Here is a 15,949-nt window from a genome sequence, read left to right as displayed (position 1 = left end):
ACTAGCAGATGGCTGAGTTACGTATGCTGTTGACAGGGTTAAGCTTCCATTTATGGTTGTCTTTATTTTTTTTTACTTATGTTTTCCCCAATAAACTTTAGAGTATTTTGATAGACAAGAATGGAATCAAGCATGTGTACAGGTTAAGTTTTTGTTGTGTTTATGCAGCTGTAGAATCTCAGGTACTTGAAATGGCTATAGAGTTTGTAACACAACTTACATAAATTAAAATCTGTACCTACTTGGCCGTTTCATAGTTGTGTTTTGTTTTGGTTGAAGCCATTTCCATTACGCCATTAACAATTTATTTTGTAAATCAATGTGACTAATTCCGCCAATAAAAGCAACAAGTTCAATAGTGGTTTTAATCAAACTAAATATTAGCTCACAATATTTTCATTTATTGAAATATACATTTTTAGTATTCTTTTTCCTTTAGAGCAGTTTTCCCCCCATTCACAGATTATGAATTCCCATATTCACCCTTTCAGGTTTTTAGAGTTCTTGCCAAGGTTATTATGATAATGTATATCTCTAACATGGTAATTTCTAATCTACATATTACTCACTACAGCTTGTGTTTTTTCCCCAAATGGCTGGAGTCAAGCTGAGAAATATCACAAATTAACCTACACATATAGTATACTTCTAAAATTCCAATCTTCTTTTGCCAGAAATTAAAGTTTTGCTTGAAATAAATGTTTGTTTTTAATTCCTTCATCAGCTAACCTTTAGTGCAGGTGTGCCTGCTAAGCTGCTGCAGTCCTATTTAACTCTTTGCAACCCATAAACTGTAGCCTGCCAGGCTCTTCTCTCCATGAGATTTCCTAGTCAAGAATACTGAAGTTAAGTGCAAATAAAAACTACAATGAGGTACCATCTCACAGTAGTCAGAACGGCTGCAATCAAAAAGTTTACAAACAAGAAATGCTAGAGAGATTGTGGAGAAAAGGGAACTCTCTTACACTGTTCGTGGGAATGCAAACTAGTATAGCCACTATGGAGAACAGTGTGGAGATTACTTAAAAAACTGGAAATAGAAATGCCATACCACCCAGAAATCCCGCTGCTGGGCATACACACCTAGGAAACCAGAATTGAAAGAGATACGTGTACACTAATATTCATCGCAACACTGTTTACAATAGCTAGGACATGGAAGCAACCTAGTTGTCCATCGATAGACATTTGGATAAGAAAGCTGTGGTACATATCCATAATGGAATATTACTCATTTTTAAAAAAATGCATTTGAATCAGTTCTAATGAGGTGGATGAAGCTGGAGCCTATTATACAGAGTGAAGTAAGTCAGAAAGAAAAACAACAATAGAGTATATTAACACATATATATGGAAATTAGGGAGAAGGCAATGGTACCCCTCTCCAGCACTCTTGCCTGGAGAATCCCATAGACGGAGGAGCTTGGTGGGCTGCAGTCCATGGGGTCGCTAAGAGTCGGACACGACTGAGCAACTTCACTTTTACTTTTCACTTTCATGCATCGGAGAAGGAAATGAACACTCCAGTGTTCTTGCCTGGAGAATCCCAGGGACGGGGGAGCCTCATGGGCTGCCGTCTATGGGGTCGCACAGAGTTGGACATGACTGAAGCGACTTAGCAGCAGCAGCAGCATGGAATTTAGACAGATGGTAACGATGACGCTATATGCGAGATAGCAAAAGAAACTCTTGTTAGCCATCCGCATGTCTTCTTTGGAGAAATGTCTATTTAGTTATTTGGCCCATTTTTTGATTGGGTCATTTATTTTTCTGGAATTGAGCTGCATAAGTTGCTTGTATATTTTTGAGATTAGTTGTTTGTCAGTTGCTCAACATCACTCATTATCAGAGAAATGCAAATCAAGACCACAATGAGGTTCCATTTCACACCAGTCAGAATGGCTGCAATCCAAAAGTCTGCAAGCAATAAGTGTTGGAGAGGGTGTGGACAAAAGGGAACACTCTTACACTGTTGGTGGGAATGCAAACTAGTACAGCCACTATGGAGAACAGTGTGGAGATTCCTTAAAAAATTGCAAATAGAACTTCCTTATGACTCAGCAATCCCACTGCTGGGCATACACACTGAGGAAACCAGAATTGAAAGAGACACGTGTATCCCAATGTTCAATGCAGAACTGTTTCTAATAGCCAGGACATGGAAGCAACCTAGATGTCCATCAGCAGATGAATGGATACGAAAGCTGTGGTACATATACACAATGGAGTATTACTCAGCCATTAAAAAAAGTACATTCAAATCAGTTCTAATGAGGTGGATGAAACTGGAGCCTATTATACAGAGTGAAGTAAGCCAGAAAGAAAAACACTAATACAGTATACTAACACATATGTATGGAATTTAGAAAGATGTTAATGATAACCCTCTGTGTGAGACAGAAAAAGAGACACAGATGTATAGAACAGACTTTTGGATTCTGTGGAAGAGGGAGAGGGTAGGATGATTTGGGAGAATGGCATTGAAACATGTATACTATCATGTAAGAAAGGAATCACCAGTCTAGTTTCGATAAAGGATACAGGATGCTTGGGGCTGGTGCACGGGGATGACCCAGAGAGATGATATGGGGAGGGTGGTGGGAGGGGGGTTTTGGATTGGGAACCCATGTACACCCGTGGTGGATTCATGTCAATGTATGGCAAAACCAATACAATATTGTAAAGTAAAAAAAAAATAAAAGAAAATAAATAAATAAAAGAAACTCTTGGACTCTGTGAAAGAAGGCAAGCATGGGATGATTTGAGGGAATAGCATGGAAACATGTACATTACCATATGTGAACTAGACCACCAGTCGACGTTCCATGCAAGAGACAGGGCGCTCAGGGCCAGGGTACTGGGATGACCATGAAGGATGGGATGGGGAGGGAGGTGGGAGGGGGATTCAGGATGGGGTCACGTGTACACCTGTGGCTGATTCAGGTTAATATATGGTGAAAGCCACTACAATATTGTAAAGTAATTAGCCTCCAATTAAAATAAATTAATTATTAAAAAAAAAAGAAATAAAAGAAAAAGAATACTGGAGTGGGTTGCCATTTCCTTCTCCAGGGAATCTTTTTGACCCAGAGATCAAACCCACATTTCCTGCATTGCAGGTGGAGTCTTTACCTCTAAGCCACCTAAACTTTTGTAGGAATAAGCAAATTAATATAGCAATTACAGAAAGATGGGTGAGAAAAGAAAGAAGACAAAAAGCACTAGATTATGTGATCTGTTCAAACTTAAGGACTAATAAAAATGCCAAGTGAAATCAAGTATTTACTGATCTTGTGTAGCTTAAGAGGTTTCAAAGTACTGGGATTCTTTCCATTTAGCCAGGTTGAAAGTGAAGCCAGGAGTGAAGTTATTTTGTTCCACAAATATTATCAGCATTCTCCAGAAGTTTCACTTGGGTTCACAAGGGTCGTGTACATAAATCCAGAGGTGGAATTTACATTAAATAAGACAATAGGCCTAATGAAATAAATAAATATATCTTGTTTGTCTTGAAAGATACAAAATAAATTTTCTAAAACACTACAATATCACTTACCAGCTTTGAAAAGTGAGTGCAATGATGTTCATTTCAAAAAAACTAAATTGAAGGGACTCTCTGAGTAAAGAAAAATTAAGCTAACTCATTGAAACATTCCACCTAAAGGTATATCTTACCCTAGATATATTTTAAGAACAGTTTAAAATAAAATAAAACCTTTGACTTTTAAATGAAAAAACACACATAATGAATATGCATTTTTATTTCTCATAGCTTTATTAATATCTATAATAATGAATAAGAAAGCATGCAATACAGAATCTGATATCGAACAATTAATACACATTTGCCACTGGACTACATACTGCCTTCCTACACCGTACAATATCCAACCTTCTCACTTCCAAAGCATGGATAGAGCTGCTTTGAGATACTCTTCACTTTCAGGTGCTGTATGATGTCACAGAGGAGGAATCTTCTCAAAATACAAACATAAATACATATTTCATAAAATTCCAAGTATTTTAAGCAGGGATAACATAAATTTCACATGTTTTATTTGAAAAAGTATCACATACAATCACTAAACAATTGCCTTCATGTTTTGTGTTTTTTTTTTTTTCTTTTCATTTGTGCACACACATTTTTCTGAGTGGCCTTCTCATTACTACTTCTATTGATGTCAACTTGCACTGCTTTTAAAAATCATATTTACTGAAAGAATATGGATGGTTAATGTAAGAAAGTGATTATGAGTTAATATTTTAAAGCCTCTGCATAAAATTCCTCTGGAGTGGTAATTGGCGTGTTAATGTAAAAAAGTTCCTGTTCATATATAGTTCAGCTTCTCTTGCTCCCATGCTTTCCAGGGCAATTGTGCCAGTTAGAAATAGTCGAAATAGTGTCTAATGATTGTGAGACAAGGTTATCTAAATATAACTATAATTTTGATTTGGAAACAAATGTGAAAATATGAAACCAAATAGGAAAGAACAAGAGATGATAACCATAGTGGAAAATATATATCAGAAGAGAATAAAAAGTTTAAACAAAAAGATATTCATATTTATAGATGTGGATTAGGAGATATATGTTCATTCAGACAATATAAACAACAAAAATATAATGTTGAAATATGCATGTGGGTAAAGCTTAATTTTCCCATGCCTGAAAAGAATCTTTTTCTTGCTTGTGACAAGACTGCATTTTTAGGATTGCAGAATGTGTGATGTTTTGAGTTTATTTTTCTCCACTTCAATGAAAGTGTGTGGCAAATATTTAAGAAGGCAGAGGCTCTTCATAAACTGTCACCAATGCACAATAACACTAATCATTTTACAATGACCTTTTTCTAACCAAATTTATATTACCAAAAACAAAATGTTAAATAATTAAATAAGACTACACAAAATGTACTCTAAATTTATCACATCATTTGTACCATATGTAAGTTTGTTTCTAATACATTGACACATTATTAGCTAAAACTTGAAGATAAGTTCAAAGAAAAAATGTGTATGCACTTAGCATATAAGATACATGGTGTTTGAGTACATACTTACAAATGTGGTATATTAACATTATAGCTAGTAAATTAACAATCACATTGATTGTACATGGCAAAAAAAAAAAAGAACGTTTGATTGAACATATTATTACCATCCTTGTCATTCAACTGTAAGTTCTTATAAGTAAATCAACTCTTACTTTTTCAAGGGAAATATTTTTTTGATTTATAGTAAAATAAGCCTATTTGGAGTTCTGGGACTAAATTTGGTGCATTAAAAATATCTGTGAGCTTTGTCAATCTATAGCTCTGTCCATCCACCCAAAGAAAGAGTTTGCAACGTGATGAGAAATATCTCATTGAATCTGAAACCTTGGCAGTAACAGGTTGCCAAGGCCAGACCTAGTGGAAGCTTAGGAAGAGAATGCACAGGGGAGAAAAACTGAGCTCACACCCCTTGCTTCTTTGGCTATTTTGAGCCTGCTTCCATTTAAAGTCTTTCTGGTACAAACCCAGAAGAGGGTGCCCAGTCATTTAATATTCTGAACACAATCTAAGTCTGATGGCATTATCAGAGATAGAAAGGGCAATAAAAGCATATTTGTTCATTCCTATATATCTAGGAAAGGTATCAACACTTCACAATTTTTATATGAGGATTTAAGAGCCACCCACATAACAAAATAGATCACACTATAAGGAAAAAAATCTGACTTTGGTTTTATTCTGATTTTCAACATAGCTAGTAACTATTCATACTACTGACATTATTTAATAGTCTCTTTATTTCTCCTTTTTAATCACTTTATTTATTTATTTGTGTGTGTAGATCTTAACTAAGAATGTAGAGAGGAAACTATAGGAATAACTAAAATAGAAGAGGAAACGCTCACGCTAACTTTACAAGTTTTTGAGACAAAAACATTCTAAAATCTACTGGAAGCACTGATCTTGTCATTGTGTTTTTTTTCATATTCCCCAGGTCTAAAATCTTCATCAACCATAGCAACAATAATACCAACACATATATGTGGTCATATTTCAATAAATTTTCAAACATCATCAGTCCTTCAGGACTCACATGCTTCTAGAATACCAGAATGCTCCAAATCCCTTTGAATATTAACAAACACAAAGAGGGAAGAAAAATGAGTAATATTAATTAATTTGAAAATTCAGTAATTAAATTCTAGTATTTAAAAGTTAAGAAGTTCTACACATCAAATCAGACAAGATTTAAAGAGTTTCATAATGGGAATAATATAGTCTCAAAACGCTATGTAGCCTGCTGGGCACATTAAGAGAAGCTTTCTCAACATTCACTGGAAACGTTCAACAATAAAACTATACACTTATCACAGTTTATAATACAACATTTACACACAGTTTAATCATAAATTATATATCTTTAAGTTACACATTACGAAGTCTATATCTAATTTAATCAAGAAGAAATATTCACTCTCCCCATCCTAACTAAAACATCAATTGTCTCTTGATTTAGTGTAAAACTGAAACAAGACATTTTCTCAGTTTTGCTATGGAGGAAAATTAAGTTGATGGTGTTTCTGTAAATTGATGAAATGTGCACATAGAGGATCACGACCAGTTAAGAGGACAAAAAATAACATAAAGAATATACAACAAAAGGAAACTAATGTTCCCTAGGATTACTCATGTATTATTTGCTTAGAATGACATATTTTGTTTCATATATGAGATTTTGTTGGGGTTTTCTTGTGTGTGTGTGTGTGGGGGGGAGCATTTCTTCTCCACCCCAAGAAGCAGTCATGAACCTCTTTTCTCCCTCTGCACATCTCCCTAAACCTCTATACTGTAACACATTTGATGTACAATTGTAATTATGTCTCTTGAAAAGTTCCTTCCTGACTTTCATCTTGTTATCAGTGTTTTGCTTCAGTAGGTTGAGCTAGAATGATAAAAATCCCTTAGTCTTAAAGTTTTAGTATGTGGTTTTATCTACAGTTATATTTATTTGGATTAAGTGTTCAGTACATCCACCTTCTTTGTGATTTTCTCGTCTGTTATATACAGATTTCAGAAGATAAGGCCCAATTGATAATGAAATATAGGCTTAAGATGACAGATGCAACATGATTTCTGATGCACTTTACACTAAACTACAAAGATAAATTTAACAAAACAAAACAACAAAAAAAACATAGAGGCCCTTTTTAGCAGTTAATTGCCTAATTTGGGCACAGTTATTGCACTTTAGTGTCTCGAACTCTACTAAAGAGTAGAGAAATAGGTTACTGACAGAAATCTATAGAGTTTTTATAAGTTTTTTGCTGAAAATATATATAAAAAGTATATCAACAATGTATTCTTAAAACTAGAAAACACGAAAATAGAGACAAAAATATGAGATATTTACATTTCCTACTGTTCATTTTTGCAGAAATACTAGTAACAAAAAAGTGGAGACAACAACAAATATCAAGCAAAAAGGCAAAATGTTACATCTGCTAATGTTGTCTAAACAAAAGTTTAAATGGAATAAAGGTACTCTTGGAAAATCAGATATTTGCTAGTTTTCCATTGGCTATTTACTGAGTCCAGAAAAAACAGAATGGAAAACAATCAGTAATAGTGAAGATGTTTGTGAAAAGAAAAATATATAGTGCATCAGAAGTAATATATACTATCTTAATATCTGTCATGATAAGACTTTCTGTACAAAGGAATGTAACTTTTTTCATTTTTTTAAATACGTTTTTTATTTATGCTATCTTTATTTTTTCATCAGTTTTCACTTTTCAGCATTCAGATTTTTTTATATATTCATACTTAATAATTTCATTTTTGGAGATATTGTACATACTATTATTTTTTTTATTTTGGTTTATAATTGTTCCAATTTCCAATTGGTGATATATAGAAATATAATTAATCAAATTGTAAATTTATTTTAACTTTTGACTAAGGGTCTAACTCTAGACTTGATTCTGTTATAAACTTCTATTTACATAGCTATTTACAAATCTAACAATTCAAAGTACTCACTGAAATTGGATTTCAAACTTTGATTATAAACATCTTGTTGGAAAATGTGAAATAGCTGTTTTAGCTTTATAAGGGATGTTCTTCCATAATGGGAGAATCACATCTAGAGGGTCTAGTCTGTTGGCCTGGAGTGAAGGTTGTCAAGGGAATGATTTTAATCGAATCATCACTAGGATGAAGTCTTTTAGACATGGCATAAAAATTAGATCTTGTACTACCTTGTGCTCCTTGGTCAAGAGAAAGTAGTCCTTCAGGGCCAGCACTTTGCCCCCAACCCTGCTGCAGACCCATTGGTGGCTGTGCAAGGCTGCGATGAAGGGCAGCAGGCTGTGGCAGAGGAGGACTGCAGTGGATTGCAGCAGCCTGTGCCAGGGGAGGGCTGTAGTAAAGGGCTGAGGCCTGTGCTGGTAGAGGGCTGTGGCAAAGAGCCCGTGCTAGAGGTGGGCTGTGGTGGAGAGCAGAGGTCTGTGCTGGTGGAGGGCTGTGGCATAGTGCTACAGCCTGAGCCATTGGAGGGCTGTGGCAGAGAGCAACTGTCTGCGTCACCAGAGGGTTGCGTCGGCGAAGCGTTGTCTGTGTCGGGGGAGGGCTGTGGCATAGAGCAGAGGCCTCTGCCTGTGAAGGGTTGGAATGCATCAGAGAAGCTGGCATCCAGCAGGCATCAGAGTGGCCCAAGATGAGACATTCTTGAGTGCAGTTGTCAGAGGCCTCTTCCACAGTAGGTTGAATAGTTATTTCTGCAGCTGTTAAGGTGGGAAACAAATGATAAAATTTATGTTTCAAAGCATGTGTTTATTAGCTACTTAAATCATATTGCTACATGAATGCTTAATAATGTATATATAAATGCATCAGAGACTTCTAATATTTTCATAATTGGTACTCGATTTGTCACAAAGTAATTCCTACGGTAATACGAATAATCTGGAGTGGGTGGATGGCATTTCATTCTTATAAGTAGGATACTTTGGCTTAGTCTCCCAAATGTAGATAGTTTAAATTGTGTTTATGACTGTGAATGGAAGCTGTGGTCATTGATCTATACACACAAATCCATTGAAATATGGTCCTGACTAACACAAAAGGTTGACATGAGTGAAATGAATGGAAAAACCAGTACAGAAGCATGTAATGAACTAACCAATTATAGCTAACAGTTTGGCTAAGAATATAATTAATTACTCTGAGAATAAAGCTAAGAATAAATTAGGTTAATTTGGAAATAGTTTATTGAATTCTAAGATATGGCTTTCAGTTTCAGGAATGAAGTATAGCTATACTTATCTCAAAGTCAATTGATTTCTGTATTCTTTATTTTTGGAAATTGTGGCAAATCAGAGTTTAGCAACATAAAGGATTACAGATCTAAAATACTTAGCTCTAAACTAAAAAACTTTTTAAAACTCCTTTCTAAGCTTTCTGTAAAATTTTAAAATGCCAATAGGTATCAAATGTCAATAAGTATACTACACAAAGACTAGCAAAGGAAAGACAGAGTAGCTATATCAATATAAAAACTGACTTTAGAGCAGAGTGCTATTAGAAATAATGAAGAATATTATATTATAATTTTTAAAAGGTCATTTATCTAAGAGATACAATCCTAAAAGTCAAAAATAGAAATTCATATTCCTGTAAATCCTCAACAGAATATAGAGTCCAGGTAGTGTCATTATCCTATCATACTTAAAGCCAAGGAATAAAATACATCAGAAATGATTGTCACAGATAAGACTAATTTTCTCCATTAGATAAACATTTACTTTTCTTCACTTACAAGACACTTAAAAAATGTACCTTTGAGATTAACATTTTTAAAAATCTATATTTTTGTACAGTTATATTTTAGAAATATTCGGGAAGGTAAAATTTTATGTATTTGGAATGATATTAAATCCTAAAAGCATGCAAGGAAATATACAAACATACATATAATTATGTTTTACTTCCTTGCCATCAGAAAAACAACTGATTTGGCAGCCTTAAGTTTTATAATAAAGGAATACATAATAGTTTCAGCATTGAGTTATTTGCTTCTTTATGATGAGGAAATAGATATCATTTTCATTGAAATTTGTGATTTATAAAAATTCCTTTCTAAGAGTTTTTTTGAGATATAATTCATGTGCCATAAAATCCACTCATTTAAAGTGAATAATTCAATAATATTTAGTCACATAATTGTGCCACTGTCATCAAAATCAATTTTGAGACATCCCTATCACTACAAAAAGAAACCTGGTATCCATTAGCATTCACTGGCCACTTCTCCACATACTCCACAGCCCTAAGCAACCATATCAAACTCCATAGACCTAAGCTACCATTAATCTACCTTTCTCTTCTATAGATTTTCCAATTCTAGACATGTAATATTAATGGGATCCTTTCAATGAAGTATTTTGAGACTGGTTTGATTCATTTAGCATAATGTTTTGAAGGTTCCTCCATTTTGTAGCATGTGTCAGTACTTCATTTTTTTCTTTTATTGCTCAAGATTATACTTCGTATGATTATGCCACATTTTATTTATCCATTCATCAATTGGTGGACATTTGAGTTGTTTTTGATGAGTAATGTTGTTATGAATATTGTTTAAAAGTTTTTGTGTAGACACAGTTATTCATTTCTTTTGGGAATATACCTATGTATGGAGTTGCTGGATCATATGGGGTCAATTCTATATTTAATGTGAAGAACTGCAAAATTCTTTTCCCAAATTGACTGCACAATTTTAAATTCCCACCAGAAATATATTAAGGTTCCAATTCCTCCACTCAATTTCTGCAAAAATTCTGTTTGGATTTTGCAGATTTTGATAGGATTGTATTGAATCTGAAAATCAGTTTGTGATTTTAACAATATTTTAATAGTGTTAAATTTTCCTATCTTTGAATATTGAATGTCTTTCCACTTATTTATATCTTTAATTTATTTCAGTATGTATGTTTGCATTAGTCGCCCAAAACTATAAATAAAAAGTGGAAATCTAAATTGAATGTTTCAAATACTTTTACTATCCATTTGACCATATTAAACCAAACTCCTAACTGTCAATCCATTGTGCCCTGGGCTATGATAAGTCACTTCAGTTGTATCTGACTATTTGTGACCCTATGGACTGTATCCCACCAGGCTCTCTGTCCATGGGATTTCCCAGGCAAGAATACTGGAGTGATTTCCCGTATACTGGAAGATTTCCTCCTCCAGGGGAATCTTCCTGACCCAGGGATTGAACCTGAGTCTCCCACACTGCAGGCAGATTCTTTAATTTCTTTCAGCAGTTATTTCAAGTTTTTCAGAGTAAAAACTTCACATTTCCTTTGTTGAATTTGCTCCTAAGTATTTTATTCCACTGTAAATGGAAGTGTTTCCTTAATTTCCTTTTTTGGAATGTTTATTGCTTGAATATAGAAGTACACTTGATTTTTATATATTGCTCTTAAAGCCTGTAAACTCCCCAGCTTGATTATTAGTTTTAATAGGTTTCTAATGGATTTATTAAGATTTTCTGTATACAAGATCTGCTCAATAGTATGTGGCAGCATGGATGGGTGGAGAGTTCAAGGGAGAATCAATACATATATATATGTATGGCTGAGTCAATCTGCTGTGCACCTGAAACTATCACAACATTGTTAATAAGCTATATTCCAATATAAAATTAAAAGCTTATTTTAAAAAAAATAATAAGAGAGCAAGGAGCAAAGTATAAATCTTCTTTCAAAAATGAAGCAAGAATACAAATGGATGCCTCTGCCCAATTGTTCTAGCATCAATCTGAGCAGTGCAAATCAGGGAACATGAGTGGAAATGAATAAATAAATACTCCATCAAGATCAAGGTAGAAGAAATAGTAATAGCTCATAAAGGGGGAAACCAAAAACCACAGAGGTTGAGTGCATTGTCCAACATCACAAAGCCAAGAAATTCGAGTCAAGATTCACCTCTGTTTCAGTTTAATTGCAAAGTCTCTCAATTCCTGCTAGTTTCAAATATTGCTAATGTTTCATTTCCCCTCCTATATTTATTTTACATACAAGGGAAACCTGATATGCTTAACAGGTGATCTTTCAGCAGAAATTCTGCAGGGCAGAAGGGAATGGCAGGATATATATATATATATATATATATATATATATGTGTGTATATATATATATATATATTAAGTATTGAAAAGGAAAAATTTACAACCAAGATTACTGTACCCGGCAAAGATCTCATTCAAAATTGATGGAGAAATCAAAAGCTTTTCAGACAAGCAAAAGTTAAGAGAATTCAGTACCACCAAACCAGTTTTACAATGAATGTTAAAGGAACTTATATTGTCAAAAAATAAAAAAGAAGAAAAAAGATCTACAAAATCAGCCCCAAACAGTTAAGAAAATGGCAAAAGCAACTATATCTATTTGTAATTGCTTTAAATGCAAATGGATTAAATGCTCAACCAAAAGGCACAGACTGGCTTAATGGATACAAAAACAAGACCCATATACATGTTATCTACAAGATACCCAATTCAGCCCTAAGATATAGACTGAAAGGGCAAGGATGGAAAAATATATTCCATGAAAATGGAAAGCAAAGACAGCTTGAGTAGCAATCCTCATATCAGACAAAATAGACCCTAAAATAAATAATATTACAAGAGATAAAGAAGGACACTAAGTAATGATCAAGGGATCAATCCAAGAGGAAGACATAACAATTGCAAATACCTGGAAACCTATATGCAGGCCAGGAAACAACAGTTAGAACTGGACATGGAACAACAGACTGGTTCCAAATAAGAAAAGCAGTATGTCAATTCTGTATATTGTCACCCTGCTTATTTAACTTATATGCAGAGTACATCATGAGAAGCCCTGGGCTGGAAGAAGCACAAGCTGGAATCAAGATTGCCGTAAGAAATATCAAAACCTCAGATATGCAGATGACACCACCCTTATGGCAGAAAGTGAAGAGGAACTAAAAAGCCTCTTGATGAAAGTGAAAGAGGAGAGTGAAACAGTTGGCTTAAAGCTCAACATTCAAAAAACTAAGATCATGGCATCTGGTCCAATTACTTCATGGCAAATAGATGGGGAAACCATGGAAACAGTGTCAGACTTTATTTTTTGGGCTCCCAAATCACTGCAGATGGTGACTGCAGCCATGAAATTAAAAGAGTCTTATTCCTTGGAAGGAAAGTTATGACTAACCTAGATAGCGTATTCAAAAGCAGAGACATTACTTGGCCAACAAATGTCCATCTAGTCAAGGCTATGGTTTTTCCAGTAGTCATGTATGGATGTGAGAGTTGGACTATGAAGAAAGCTGAGCACTGAAGAATTGATGCTTTTGAACTGTGGTGTTGGAGAAGACCCTTGAGAGTCCCTTGGACTGCAAGGAGTTCCAACCAGTCCATTCTGAAGGAGATCAGTCCTGGGTGTTCTTTGGAAGGAATGATGCTAAAGCTGAAACTCCAGTACTTTGGCCACCTCATGCGAAGAGTTGACTCACTGGAAAAGACTGATGCTGGGAGGGATTGGGGGCAGGAGGAATAGGGGATGACATAGGATGAGATGGTTGGATGGCATCACCAACTCGATGGACATGTGTTTGGGTGAACTCCGGGAGTTGGTGATCGACAGGGAGGCCTTACTTGCTGCAATTCATGGGGTCACAAAGAGCCGGACATGACTGAGTGACTGAACTGATGCACTGGACATAATGGCAAACCACTGCAGTACTCTTGCCTAGAAAATCCCATGGAGAGAGGATCCGGGTGCAGGCTACTGTCCATGGGGTCGCAAAGAGTCAGACATGACTGAGCGACTTTACTTTCTTTCACTTATGCACCGGACATAGGAGCTCCTCAATACATAAGACAAACACTAACAGACATAAAAAGAAATTGACAGTAACACAGTAATAGTAGGAGATTTTAACACCCAACTCAGACCAATTCACAGGTCATCAAAACAGAAAATTAATAAGGAACACCAGTCTTAAATGATACATTAGATGAGATGGATCTCATTGATATCTTCAGGACACTCTGTCCAAATGCAGAGGAATACACCTTCTCAGTACACATAGAGCATTCTCCAGGATAAACCACATCTTGGGTCACAAATCAAACTTCAGTGAATTTAAGAAAATTAAAATTATATCAATCATCTTCTCTGACCCCAACCCTATGGGACTAGATATCAATTACAAGAAAAAAAAATGTAAGAAACACAAACACATGTAGATTAAACAACACATTTCTAAATAACCAACAGGTTACTGAAGAAATCAAAAGGGATATCAAAAAATTTCTAGAAACAAATGACAATGAAAACACAACAACTCAAAACCTATGGGTTTTGATTTCCTATTTGATTTCCATTTTAGTTCACTGATTTCTAAAATGTCGATATTCACTCTTGTTATCTCTTGTTTGACCACTTCCAATTTACCTTGATTCACAGACCTAATATTCTAAGTCCTATGCAATATTGTTCTTTACAGTATCGGACTTTACTTCCATCACCAGTCACATTCACAACTAGGTGTTGTTTTCCCTTTGGCTCAGCCTCTTCATTTCTTCTGGAGCTATTTCTCCATTTTTCTCCTTAGAATACCATATTGGGCACCTACCGACCTGGGGAGTTCATTGTTCAGTGTCATATATTTTTGCTTTGTCATACTATTCATGGGGTTCTGAGGGCAAGAATATTAAAGTGATTTGTCATTCCCTTCTCCAGTGGATCACATTTTGTCAGAACTCTCCACCATGTTCTGTCTGTTTTGCGTAGCTCTACACAGCATGAACCATAGTTTCACTGAGTTAGACAAGGCTGTGATTCATGTGATCAGCTTGATTTATTTTCTGTAATTGTGGCTTTCATTCTGTCTGCCCTCTGATGAATAAGGATGAAGATTGTGGAAGCTTCCTAATGGGAGCAACTGACTGTAGGATATTCTGGGTTTTGCTCTGGCCAGGGCCATGCTCACTAAATCTTTAATCCAACTTTCTGTTTATGAGTGGTATTGTGTTCCCTCCCTGTACTTTGACCTGAGGCCAAACTATGGTAGGGGTAATGGCAGTAAAGGTGACCTCCTTCAAATGGGTTTAGGCCAGCATGTCGGAACTCTCAGGACTGTAATTTTCAGTGCCCCTGACCCCATGGAAGGGCTCTGTCGACCCATGGCTCTGCCAGAGACTCCTGGACACTCACAGGCAAGTCTGGCTCAGTCTCTTGTGAGGCCACTGCTCCTTTCTCCTGGGTCCTGGTGCACACAAGGTTTTGTTTGTGCTCTCCAAGTGTCTGTTTCCCCAGTCCTGTGGAAGTTCTGTAATCATCTAATGGAGTAAATGGATTATCATTCATAAATTACATAAATATATTTTTATCACATACATTTTAAGAAATGTCATGTTTTCCTGTATTTTCAACCATTTTGTAAGAAATATATGATTAATCTGTTGCATTAAAACAGTTTATTTATCCACATCATTAATTAAACTTTAATTTGCTGTGAAAAAAAGTGTTGTTTCAATGAAGAATGTCTTTGTGATTATGTTTTTATAGCACATACAGTTGTCTTTGAAATCTTGTAATGAGTAATTCAAGTACAGGTTGCCTTTGATACAAACATTAAAATTATAGTTCATTAGGTTAACTCTGACTAATTGCTTGTCCATCAAATATCTGTACAAACATTCTAATGCTCCTCATTAAAAAACTTCAGATAGTGTATTGAATCTATAATATGCCTAAAACAATGGGAGCACCAATCACTGTTCCTAAAAAAAAAAAAATTTTGGAAATAGTTGTTTTTTTAATGCCAGCATGCCACAACTCCCAGGACTGTGGTATTCAGTGCCCTGAATGTCACATGTCACGTGTGTTCTTCATGTGACATTTACTGTACAGTTATAATGT

The 15,949-nt window shown here is 35.2% G+C and overlaps 1 protein-coding gene across 1 annotated transcript; it reads right to left on the bottom strand.

The window, feature by feature from the left end:
- Positions 1–7,882: 7,882 nt before the first annotated feature.
- LOC102189838 (protocadherin-11 X-linked) lies at positions 7,883–15,011 on the bottom strand. Its single transcript, XM_005700115.3, has 2 exons — positions 14,975–15,011; positions 7,883–8,776 (listed from the first exon to the last, which is right to left on the bottom strand). The coding sequence occupies exons 1-2, from the start codon at positions 15,009–15,011 to the stop codon at positions 8,100–8,102; spliced, it is 714 nt and encodes a 237-aa protein (XP_005700172.2). The 3' UTR covers positions 7,883–8,099.
- Between the last annotated feature and the right edge of the window lie 938 nt (positions 15,012–15,949).

This window comes from Capra hircus (genome assembly GCF_001704415.2).
Source record: "Capra hircus breed San Clemente chromosome X unlocalized genomic scaffold, ASM170441v1, whole genome shotgun sequence".
Lineage (NCBI taxonomy): Eukaryota > Metazoa > Chordata > Mammalia > Artiodactyla > Bovidae > Capra > Capra hircus.
Note: the sequence above shows the minus strand (reverse complement) of the source record. Positions and strands in the feature narration are given on the sequence as shown.

Bases quoted from the DNA above. Each gene is read 5' to 3' on its own strand.
- LOC102189838 (XM_005700115.3), bottom strand. From the start codon at position 15,011: ATGGCCCTGGCCAGAGCAAAACCCAGAATATCCTACA. The intron at 8,777-14,974 runs GTCAGTTGCTCC...CCACCTTAACAG, and splicing joins AAAACCCAGAATATCCTACA to CTGCAGAAATAACTATTCAA.